Source organism: Dendropsophus ebraccatus, chromosome 1, assembly GCF_027789765.1.
Source record: "Dendropsophus ebraccatus isolate aDenEbr1 chromosome 1, aDenEbr1.pat, whole genome shotgun sequence".
Lineage (NCBI taxonomy): Eukaryota > Metazoa > Chordata > Amphibia > Anura > Hylidae > Dendropsophus > Dendropsophus ebraccatus.
In genome coordinates, this window is record NC_091454.1 from 91547346 (window position 1) to 91559968 (window position 12623).

Consider the following 12623-nt stretch of genomic DNA (forward strand, 5'->3'; position numbering starts at 1 on the left):
TGTTAACATTTCTAAACATAAGCACCACCAACGCGGTAGCGCCGCTGAAACCAAATATTAAGTTCAATAAAAGTGATGCAAAATTTAGGAAGAAAAAGAGGAGGCAGAAAAAGAGAGAAAAGGAAAAGATCAGGAAAGAGGCAAGGGGACAGACGGAGGACAGCCGCCAAAACCCTGCGTAACCACCAGTAGAGAACTATTATAGCCGGAGATTCCCACCACTAATGCACAAGAGCGGGGAAGGCCTCAGAGTCCATGAACAAACGCCATGGAAACCACACTTTGTCAAATTTATCAGACTGCTCATGTACCTCTGCTATCAACTCTTCCATTCTACCCAATTCCCGTAGCTCACTCAGCCATTCTGCTATTGAGGGTATGACGGGTGTTTTCCAATGTCGGGGTATGACCATTCTAGCCGCAGTTAGAAAATGTCTCAAAATTCCTTTTTTAACTGTAGCGAGAGAACCTGGGATCTGCGAGAGCAGGGTCAGTTGTGGGGAGTTGACGACAGTCTTTCCAGAATAAGCATTATAGATAACAATGATCTTGTCCCAAAAATCTCGGATGCCCGGGCAGGCCCACCAAATATGCAGCATGTCACCAGTCTCAGTAAGACATCGCCAGCACCTGTCGGACACCTCAGGGAACATAATGTGCAAGGAGACCGGGCAGTAATACCACCGTGAAAGGATTTTGTAATTCTTCTCTTTTGCCTTAGCAGCCATGGAAATGCCATGAGTAAGCTCACAGGTTTTCTGGAGAGACTGACCGTCCCAAGGAACACCCAAGTCGCTTTCCCACTTATCAAAGAAAGGAGCTCTGTCAGGATTAGCAATGTTAACCAAAATCTGATACAGCACGGATATGCAATGCAGGATAGGAGAGGCGGAAACAGCCAAATTGTCAAAATCTGTGAGTATGGGGGTGTACGAACCCCTGGGAAAAAGAACCCGTACAAATGAGGTCAACTGCCCATATTCCAGCCAGGACAGCCGACGCTCCGGAGACTGAGCCTGAAGGGTCACCAGAGAGGAGATAGCTCCACCAGTCATACAGTCCCGGATTCTAGGGCAAGCGGACCTTTCCCACAGAAGGAATCCATGCGTCTGCAGGCCCGGCTGGAATGAAGGGTTTTGTAGTATCGGGGAGAGCGGTCCTGGGACCACTGACAATCCGTGTTTTGTTACCCACTTATCCCAAACGCACAACACATGCGGAGCAAAAAATGGAAGGCATGCCAGGGACTGACGGTCCCCTGAAGTGATCCAAGGCAAGAGAGAGGGCGCAATCGGGCAGATCGAGAAGTCCAGATCCACCCATCTCTTGGAGCCCCTGCAATGTACCCAATCCAGGACTCCGCGCAAGACAGCCGCCTCGTGGTAGAGACGTGGATCAGGCAATCCCATGCCACCCGTAAACCGGGATTGAGTAAGAGTGGAGTATGCAATCCTGGGTTTGTTGTTTCCCCAGATAAATTTGGAAATAGCCCTGCGCAGAGTCCTAAAGAAGGCCACCGGGACCACGATAGGAACAGTTTGGAAAACATACTTGGGAAGCTTGGGAAGAATATCCATCTTCACAATGGCCATCCTTCCAAACCACGAGGTCGGTTTCAGGAAGTAGGATGTCATATCTGAGAGGACCCTGTTCAGCATGGGCGTATAGTTCAGATCAAAAAGGGAACTCAGGGCCGGCGGGAGCTTAATTCCCAAGTAAACAATAAAATCTGTGTGCCACTGGAAAGGGAAAGAAGCTCTAACCGTATCAAACACAGCTTGGGGGATGGAAATATTAAGCCCCTCAGTTTTAGTCAAGTTCACCTTAAAATTACTGAGGTCGCCAAATTTCTGGAACTCCTGTAGAATAGAGGGGAGAGACGTAGTAGGGGATGAAATATAGAGCAGGAGATCGTCCGCATATAATGCAAGCTTGTGGTGGTCCTGCCCAATCACAACACCCCGGATCGTAGGATTATGCCTAAGGGCTACCGCCAAATGTTCCATTGATAGAATGTAAAGCATGGGAGACAAGGGACAACCTTGACGTGTACCGTTGTGAATCTCAAACGAGCTAGATAATAAACCATTAGCCCGCACTCGAGCCGAGGGAGCAGAGTACAACGCCATGATTCTGTCCACTAAAAGCGGGCCGAGTCCCACTCCCCGCAGGACCAGCCGCAGGAATCCCCAATGTACCCTATCAAAAGCCTTCTCTGCATCGATGGAAAGTAGGCACAAAGGGGACCCCGTACGGCCAGCCCAAGACATCAAAGTGAGAGTCCTCAGCGTATTGTCCCTTGCCTCCCTGCCCGGAACAAATCCCACCTGGTCGGCATGGATGAGGCGGGGGATGTGAAGACTTAAGCGATTGGCCAGCATCTTGGAGTAAAGTTTGAGGTCACAGTTAATGAGTGAAATGGGACGGTAATTTTTACAATATTTAGGATCCTGGCCCGGCTTGGGCAGAACCACCACATGTGCCTCCAATGACTGGCGGGGGAAGGGGCAAGTTGCTGAAATACTATTAAAGCACCTAGTCATAAGTGGCAGTAACAGATCTCGAAATGTTTTGAAGAAGCAAACGGTGAAGCCGTCCGGTCCCGGACTTTTTCCACCCTTTGCATCAGTGATGGCACCTCTGAGCTCACTTTCAGAGAAAGGAGATTCCAAGTCTTCGACCGCCTCTGCAGACATACTAGGCAGCTTCGTGTCTGACAGGTATGCAGATATCCTAGCCTCCAAGTCCTTTGCCGGCATCTCTGAGTAGCGCCCTTTAATGTTATACAGAGATGAGAAATAGGAGCGAAAGAGATCAGATATCTCTCTGGGATTGTGTATGGCAGTACCAGTGTGGTCAAGGAGGCTTGGAATGTGCGTAACCTGTGTCCTTGGGTGAATCAATCTAGCCAGCGTCTTACCACTCTTGTTGGCATGTTCATAAAGAAAGCTGCGATAGCGCTCCCGCTGGGAGGAGGAAGACTTGTTGAGGAGGTCCTTCAATTGTTCCCTAGCAAGCGTTAACGCCGTCAGTGCTTCATCGGTGGCATTTTGTTTATGTGCCCTAGATAGAGCCTCTACTTTGCCGGCTAAGTTAACAATTTTAGCACCTTTGTCCTTTTTGATCCGAGCCCCCTGCTGAATCAAGGTTCCCCTGACAACACACTTCAGGGCCTCCCATTGCATTGGTAGGGCAGTGTCATCATCAGCGTGATCATGAATGAAATCAGTTATGGTCTGAGTAACAGCCGCTCTACACACCACATCCCTGAGGAGCGATTCATTCAATCTCCACGACCATTCCCTAGGCACCATCCCCGGCAAAGACAATGACAAAAATATGGGAGAGTGATCGGACCACAAGGCAGTGCCTATTGAAGCCGTGGGGTTAAACGTTAAGGCATACTGAGCAACAAAAAACATATCCAGTCTGCCATAGGTACGGTGAGCATCTGAATAATGTGTGAAGTCCTTATCCTTAGGATGAAGGATGCGCCAGACATCCACCAAGCTATGGAGACCGAGGACCGACCGTGCAATCGCATAATCAGAGCGTGGCACCGCTGTTTTGCCGGAGGAGGTGTCCAAGGAAGGGTCCATCACCAAGTTAAAATCCCCTCCCAGAATCAACACGCCCTCTATAAATGTAGAGGCCGTTCGGAGAATAGCCCTCAGAGTACTGCCCTGACGGGAATTAGGGAGGTAAATATTTCCAACAGTGTAAATCCGCGCTTGGATCTCTATCTTAATGAAAACATATCTCCCCCTAGGACACGTCAGAGAATCAAGCAATTTATGCGACAAGGTCTTGTGCAGTGCTATCGAGACTCCTTTAGATTTGGCGTCAGGATTAGTACTATGTGTCCACACATTGTAGTAATTGAGCCGCATCTGAGGAGCATGGGCAGTCTGAAAGTGGGTCTGCTGTAGTAGCAGAATATGTACCTTCTGTCTGTGCATGGAGTAGAGGATCTGAGACCGCTTCTGCGGGACATTCAATCCCCTAACATTAATGGAAGCAAGTCTGACGTCCGCCCCCGCCATGTCCCCACCACCCCCCGCCCCAGAGGGAGAAGAAAAGAAGAAAGGTAGAAAAAGAATAAGAGGGAGCAGAGAAAAGAAGAAAAGAAAGAGATGACAAAGAGAATATGTCTAGGAAGAAAGAGCAAGACCGAACCAGCAGCCAGAAAAAAGGGGGTTATCAAGAGAGACAACCTCCGACTCCAGGTAGTTCTACACTACCAGGACAGACCCAACTGGGTACAGCAACGCGTCAAGCGTCTATTTTAGAGAGGGACGGACTGACAGATGAAGGTCTGTAAGCCCGTAACAGAACACCAGAATGTAAACTAAATATATACCATAAATGCACTCAACAACTATATGTGATATGCTAGATGAAGAAACACCCCATAAACAAATACCTGAATAAGCTCACCAAGAGCCCCAACCCCCACCCCCGGAACCCGCACACATAGAAACCAGCATAACTATACAGCCATGTTATTATAACCAGATAAGCGAAGGTAGAGACCCCGCAAGCATAGAGAAGCATGACGCAGTATTAGGAAACAGAAAAAGATACATTCCGCGTCAGTGAGGCACCTCAAAAGAACCAGACGCCATGGCCACTACCCTCCAAAGCGTCCTCAGTCCCCGGAAGCCGCCATGTCAACAGGGCGAGATGGCCTGCTCGGTGTTATCGGCGGGACCGGATCCCAATCCGGCAAAGTCATCTGCGGCAGATCCAGTGCGGCCAAGAAGGCAGGCAAATCCTCAGGCGTGTGTAACTCAAATCTTCTCCCGCCTCTACGGACAACCAGCTGGAAAGGAAACCCCCAAGAGTATTGAATTTCACGCTCTCTTAGCAGCTCCAGCAGGGGTTTTAGAGCCCGTCTTTGTGTTAGAGTAGCTCTGGAGAGATCCTGAAGAAAAATCAATTGGGCACCATCAAAATCCACATAGTCCATGTTGCGCACTGCTCTCATAATTTCCTCTTTCACTCTGTAATGATGGAGCCTGCAGATGACATCTCGAGGCCGATTGATATTAGTAGAAACAGGACCCAGAGTGCGGTGAGCCTTGTCAATCTCAAACTCTGCCCCCGGTGGCCGCTTAAGGATAGATGCGAACAAGTCCTGGAGGGACGGGATAAGATCAGCAGCTCTAGTTGCTTCAGGAAGTCCTCTAATACGGATGTTATTCCGCCTACCGCGGTTCTCCACGTCCTCATGAAGCCTGTAAAGATGACGTATTTGCCTCTCCTGAATAGCAAGGGTAGCCTGGACATCATCCACTGTGGTGGTCAAGGAAACCTGATCAGCAGCAATATCAGAAACTTTTGCCTCCAAGGCATGCACGTCAGACTTGAGAGAAGTAAGCTCTTGCTTATAAGAGGTTTCCAGGCGTTCCACAAACTTTTCCATGTCCGAGCGTGTGGGTAGCAATTTCATATATTCCTTCCAGTCCCACTCATTGCCATCCTGTACGGGGTTAATAGATGCAGCAGAGCTAGGATGGTGCATCTCGCTGCCTCTAGTGGAGGAGAAGGGAAGTGCAGCAGGGGACAGGGAAGACATAATGGCTGCCCGAACAGGACCCGATGTTAAGGCACAGTCTGTGTCCCTACAGGGAGCAGGGTTTATGGCCACCTCTGCTGTCCTCTGCCCAGAACAGGGGTACTCCGCTGCACCAAGGCCAGGACCAGGGCTCACCTCCGAGTGGGAATGAGGCTTCAGGGATGCAGCTGTCTTAATGCAGGGACCAGGAAACACTGCCTCTGTCACTGTCCTGAGGCACGAGCGCGCCGGCACCGCACCTGTGTGGGGGAGGCAGACAAGCACCGCTTCCCTGAGGTGGGGGCCAGGAGGCTCTGTGTTACCGGTGGTGAGCGGCCGGCCCCGGTGAGCAGCGGGAGCAGCGTCTGAAGGCCGGGAGGTAAGCCGGGCTGTGCCCTGTTTCTGACTGCTGCCGGGGCTCAGGGGAGTCAGAGCGGGGGTGGTCGGGGCTGGGGCTCTTACCGCCGCGTCTGCCGTCACCGAGGGGCACCCCACACCGGTGGGGGCTAGCTGCGACTCCGGTCCGGACGGAACCGCGGCGGCTGCTGCTGCGGCGGCGGCCGCTCTCGTCACTCTAGAGCCGGGGAGCGCGGAGGCCTCAGGCCCTGCAGGTAGGCCGCGACCGGCGGGAGAGAAGAAACGGTCCAGGCTGCCCCGGACGGACCGGGGTTGAGGTAAAAGCGTGCCTGCCTTGGTCCTCCTGCGGCTACCGACCATTTGGGGTGTAGTTTGGCAATTCTGGGATGCTTTAGCAAGCTATCTGGTGATCTGAGGTGGGAGCCCACAGAAGGTGCGTGCTCACTCCTCCATAGTCAGGCCACGCCCCTGTATGTCCACTTTAGTGGTTATGTCCACAAATAGGCTTCTGACAGTTAATGCTTTAGATGTTGTAGTCAGTGCAACTGCAGCATCTCTCATGGTACATGTCCCTCTACTCCTCATCTGATGGAAGCCAGTGTAACCGGGTGCCTGAGGCTGCGTCTGTTCAGCTATGCCACTCAATGTAAAAGAATAATACACTGCAGTGCAGATCTGGACTGCAGTGTAATAAAACTGCCATCAGTAGATCACATTACTTAGTTACCTTAATAGGACAGCTAAAAATTATGTGAAAAAAATGAAAAGAAAAACATGAAAAATAAAAAGAAAGAGACAATAAGTCACCTATTTCCCTCATTACAGATTATTTATTTAGGAAGAGAAAAACAAACATACTTGTTATTGTTGTCTAAAAATAGGGTATCAACATAATCGTCCCAACCTGCAGAATACATATTACATGTCATTCATACCGCACAGTACAACTTGTGGGGAAAAAAATTGTCAAATTACAATTTTTTTCTTAATCCTACCATCCTTAAAATGGAATAAAAAGTGATCAAAAAGTCATATGTACCTCCAAAATGGCACCACAAAAAAACAAGCCCTCTCACAGCTCCACCAGGGAAAAACAGTGATGTCTCTCTGGCAACATACAAGAATGATTTTTATAGCAAATGTTATGATGTAAATGTAATATACCATTAAAAAGTAAATAGGGTATCAGAATAATTGTACTGACCTACAGAATAACATTATGGGGGGTCACATACAGGCCCTTTAAACCTATAACTTATAGTTAATTATAAACATATGGTAAATATTACTTATTAACTATTTTGTGGGGCATCACTATCTTTCTTATAGGCAGAGACTTTTTTTCAAAATTTTGGAGTCTTTAAATAAAATGCTGAATCTATTGACAAAAATTTACAGTGTGTCAAAAAAAAAGATTCTCAGAATTACTTCCACAAGTAAAAGCATCCCAAAACTATTATTACATAAAGCAAGACAGGTCAGATATGAAAAAGTGGCTTTGATCCTTTAGACCAGAAATAACCTGGCCCTGGTGTTCCCAGGATGCCGGGAAAAGCTGGAACCAATCCTGGGAAACTTCTCCCAGTTTCCCTGGATTTGATCTAGCTTTTCTCCGGCATCCGGGGTGGAGCGTCAAAAGCTAATGGCCCTAATCCACAGAACGATTATCAGCCGTATTCGGGTGATATTGCCCAATAATCGTCCCGTGGAATAGGGGGCAACAAACAGCCGACATCGTTCATGTCGGCTGATCGTTGAAGTCGTTTGTCTTTCAACAGACCGCCGCTATATCCTATGGGCTGCCCGGACGATCAGCAATCACCCGGACAGCCCCCCCCCCTCGCAGCTCCTCATGGTCCTCCCCGGGCTCACCTGCTCGCTGTTGCCGCGTGTGATAGCGGTGGCAGCGACCAGGGAATGAGGAGCAAACGAGTGCTCACAGCGCTCGCTTGCTCCTCAGAGTCGGGCCGTGGAATACGGCCTTAAGAGTGGGATCACAAAAACTGGAGCACAGATGATTACAGATTACCATGTGCCAGCTAGGAGACAGCTAGTTTATCTGAGTTCAGTCTTATGGGTCCAGAGTTTTAGTAGCATGCTTGACAATACAATAACAAAAACATGTGCTTTCTCAGCTGAGCAGTATGCTATAGTATTCTTTAGGGCTTTGTGGCAAGTACTTCCATTTAGCACAGTGAAATATATATTAAACCTACGTGGAAAGATTACCTGATGACCTCGCACATCTGCCAAAAGGGGTCATCCACTGTCCAGGTTTTTATTGTTTAAGCATTCTGTTTTTGGCTGTATGGTTATTTATGTGTGATGATTTGATTTATTACTGTCATAATATTTATTAAATTGAAGGGGCAAATGTTTTCAAGGTTTTTTTCTCCCCAGTATTAATGTTACCGCAGAATTCCAGAGTTACTCTTGCAGCTGCACATCTCATGTGTTCCTCAACTGATATCACTGCAATTGCTAGGCTATGGGTACTGCACAAAACATCTACTGCAGCCATAACTGCTGAAACTGTTAGTGTATTTAAGAACACAGAGTACATTGTTGCTTGCAGAATGTGTTGCTACATAGCTGCATGCCAGTCACAGTGCCAATGCGGACCACTACTCACCGCTGGGTGGGCCTGTAAGCTTCAGAAGTGAGCCATGAAACAATAGAAGTTAATAGATAATCTGATGAATCATGTTTTGCTTTACATGATGAGGACAGTTGGGTACATGTGAGTTGCTTACCTACAGTACATAATAGTTTGCACAGGTTGTACTCTAGGAGGACGACAAGCCAGTGGCAGCTGTAGGATGCTGTGAGCAATGCTCTAAAAAGCAAGCAATAGGCCCTGGCTTTAATGGAAATGTTACTTTAACATGTACCACCTACCTGAACGTTACTGTATACAAAGTACACACCTTTATGACAACAAGATTCCCTCTCTGCCACACTGCAAAAATGACTCAATAATTTTTTTGGAAGAAAGAGTACCAAGTTTTGCTTGGCCTCCAAATTCCTCAAATCTTCGTTCAATCTAACTCATTTGCAGAGGCATTATGCAACACATCCATTGCAAGAGTAATGATAAGCATTATGTGTAATGATCCGTATTATGTGTAATACATAATGATCATGACTGTAACATACTGATCACAGTGGTTTGAGCTCTAGACTCCTAACCACCTAAAATGAGCCACAGTGCTAGTTAAGCACATTGGCCCCTGTGTTTTTTGTTTTTTTTCCCCTCTGCATAATGCTATTAACTAGATTGCAGCTATTTTCTGAATAGCACAGGATACATAGCATATATACTAAAGGCTTAGGCTGTGTTCACACATAGTATATTTCAGTCAGTATTGTGGTCCTCATATTGCAACTAAAACCAGGAGTGGATTGAAAACAAAGAAAGGATCTGTTCAAACAATGTTGAAATTGAGTGGATGGCCGCCATTTAATGGCAAATATTTGCTGTTATTTTAAAACAACGGCTGTTATATTGAAATAACGGAAGTTATTAACCGTTATATGGCGGCCATCTACTCAATTTCACCATTGTGTGAACAGACCCTTTCTGTGTTTTCAATCCACTCCTAGTTGAGGTTGCAAAATACTGACCAAATACTGACTAAAATATACTGTGTGTGAACCCAGCCTTAAAGTTAACTGGTGGCAAGATACGTTGAGTCGGAATTCTTTCAGCAGAAGCATTGTCTGTATCAAATACAACGGCGCTGCTGAAAGAAGTCTCTGGCATGTGCCTGAACAGGAAGCAGGAAGGCAGAATTTTTAGAGCATATCCTGCCATTTGCGATGTATGACAATTAGGGCCCTATTACATGAAATGATTAACGTGTGAAAAATCATTCAAATGTAAGTGATAATCTTCCTATGTGTATGTAGGCAACAATCAAACGACTAACCAAAATTTGTTTGTATGTCGTTGTTCATATGTTTTAGCTCTCCATAAAGTGATTGTTAATCATTCACAAATGTTTCACACACATTATTTGTTCATAATTACAATCGTTCATATACTCTAGTATACGAACTATCAGTTACTGGGGCAGTGTGTGGGGTGCCATGGACCCACTTATATTTTATTTTGGAGGATGCTTACATCACTCCTTTATTGTTCGGTGTTTACAGCTTGGTCCCAGTGCACCACCAGGTCATGGTGAGTGATGCAGATCTCTTTCTTGGCACAGACACTGAAAACATATTTACAGCTATATACAGGACTTGCACAACAGTAAACAAGAAAACATTTACACTTCATTTTTCTGCTTACTCAGAGAGATTATTCTTATTTATTGACTTTATTTTATTTTATTTACTTTTATCCTAACAAGAGAAGATGGTAAGGCTTGGTATATTTGTTTACTGAGTAGTTGTTACATTAAGTCTTGCGCAAATGAGTTCCACATGATGATAAATGGATTTACTTATGTTTTTTTTCTTAGACGTCTTGCAGGAAATGACTTGACATACATTCCCAAAGGAGCTTTTGCTGGACTCAACAGTCTCAAAGTCCTGTAAGTAGACCAAGCACTTGTTATGTATATTTCCGATCACTGTTTCTATTTGATGTAGTTGATGTAGTGCTTAAAAAGTTGTTTGTAGTACATTTTATGGTAAAGTAGATATACTTTAAAAAGCACTATTGGTCCTACAAAAAACAATCTCTCATATGGCTCAGTATATGGAAAAATAAAAGTGCCAAAAATGTGGCAAAAAAGTTCATGGGGGAAGGAGTTTATACTGTATTTGGTTATGTATCAGCACTTTTCCCCTTATTACTCAGGTGGTCATGAACTTTATTTAAAATCAGAATGCAAATGCTAGTCTTATAGGCCCAGTTCTGAAATCACTAAAATCCATTTTTAAAGTTTTAGGGGGGATTTATCATTGTTGTGCCCAAGGCCTTATAGGTTAATGCAGAAATGGATATGTTTTACATCTAAATAAACTGCAAAAAGTAACATTACAGGAAAACAATAGAGATAATAGGCATGTTAAGACTCCTGGAGGCAACGTAAGTGGTCACCAATATGCCCTAGCATTTGCAAATGGTCATGAGAATTCAAAGCCTTTTTGTTAACCCTGCCTCCAGCTCTTCCATGGCTGTAATTTTACCCTCTGAGTATAGTGGATACACTAGGCACTAGACTAAACTTTGACATTGATGTCCACCAGAGAGGAACTTTCTGAAAATTCACTGATGTTAGTGCCTGCTAGAGAGCATTAAAGCCTGGAAGGAAACATTTCTATACAAGGTGATTCAGAAAGGATGGTACAAGTGCAAAAGTAAGGGTCTGTAGTTCAGTAGCATCAGTGGTGAGTGGCCATTGACTTAAAAACAAAACTGGCAACATTAAAGCAAAAAAAAGCTGTTTTCTTGTTGGAATTTGCTGCAATGGGGTCTACTATGACAGTACAGCAAAACTTTTAAAATAAGTTTGGTAAATGTGCTGTACATAGAAATTGCAAATAATGGTGCTACAAACTACACTACACGATGGAGTATTTTAGAAAACGTTTGTGTTGTTCGGGCAAGTTCACACGGAGGAAAACTGGCAGAATTCTCCATCACGGAATCCCGTCAGCCTCCGTGTCATACTGGCAGTCTATGGGAGACTGGCGCACCTCCTCTCTCCGCGCGGAAGAATTGACATGTTAATTCTTACGAGTGGAGAGGCACGGAAAGAGGAGGCGTGTGAGCGTCCCAAAGACTGCCAGAATGACACGGAGGCTGGCAGGATTCTGTGGTGTAATTCTCGGAATTCCGCTAGTTGTACTCTGTGTGAACTGGCCCTAAGACAGATTACATCCTCTTTAGGAGATGAAACCAAACAACAACAAAAAACGCTGTTCCTTTTTGCATTGACTTGCAGGGCTGATTGGAGAAGGATGATTTCGATGACAGGCTGGTCTTCAGTAATGAGGCTACCTTTTACCTCAGTATAAAGGTACCCTTATCTAGCACACAAACAGAGCAACAGTTCTCTGTTTATTAAATGAGCAGGCGCAAAATTTATAGTACTCATTTTCTTTCACACCAAAAAAAACATTTAACCAGTTCTGTGCTGGTCTCTACAATCCCCATATCTAACACCTTGTGACTTCTTTCTGTGGGGCTACATCAAGGACCCCCCCAGCCACAGGATCTGACTGATCTTATTGGCCGAGTGGGCTGTCACTGCAAAGATGGGTTTAGAAGTGTCATCTTCGGCTGGAGCGTGTAGAGGTAAGCCTAGCTTCTTTATTATTTTCTATATACCATTTACCTCTTTAAAACAAAGGCTGCACAGACATCTCTAACAATGTCCGTGCAGTCCTTGCTACACAATCATCAAGCCTTCAAATAGGCTCTGTGAGCAAGCACCGATCTAGCACATTAGTGCTCATCAAGCCATGTAATACGGCCCTAAGGTATAGTCATTGACCACATCATACAGTGATAACATCTATTGTCTGGTGAACATTCACGTTAGCAGGAAATGTTAAACACAGACATACCTTGTAAATGCAACGTACCTTCTGAATGAAGATTTCTGTCATGTTATAAAAATCAAAGAAAATTGTAGGTGTGCGTCTTCTACTTCACATAATATATATTTTTCTTTTTGAACATGAATATCTAGTTTACATTGTAATAGATATACCAGGACAGGATCCTAAGCTCAGACAGTCTAACATTTCA

The 12623-nt window shown here is 45.5% G+C and overlaps 1 protein-coding gene across 1 annotated transcript in view; it reads left to right on the forward strand.

The window, feature by feature from the left end:
• Window positions 1–12623, forward strand: part of LGR5 (leucine rich repeat containing G protein-coupled receptor 5) — a 139973-nt gene that overhangs the window by 72428 nt on the left and 54922 nt on the right. The window contains exon 3 of the mRNA XM_069975231.1: window positions 10384–10455. Coding sequence (XP_069831332.1) covers window positions 10384–10455 — 72 coding nt within the window. The remainder of the gene's footprint in view (window positions 1–10383; window positions 10456–12623) is intronic.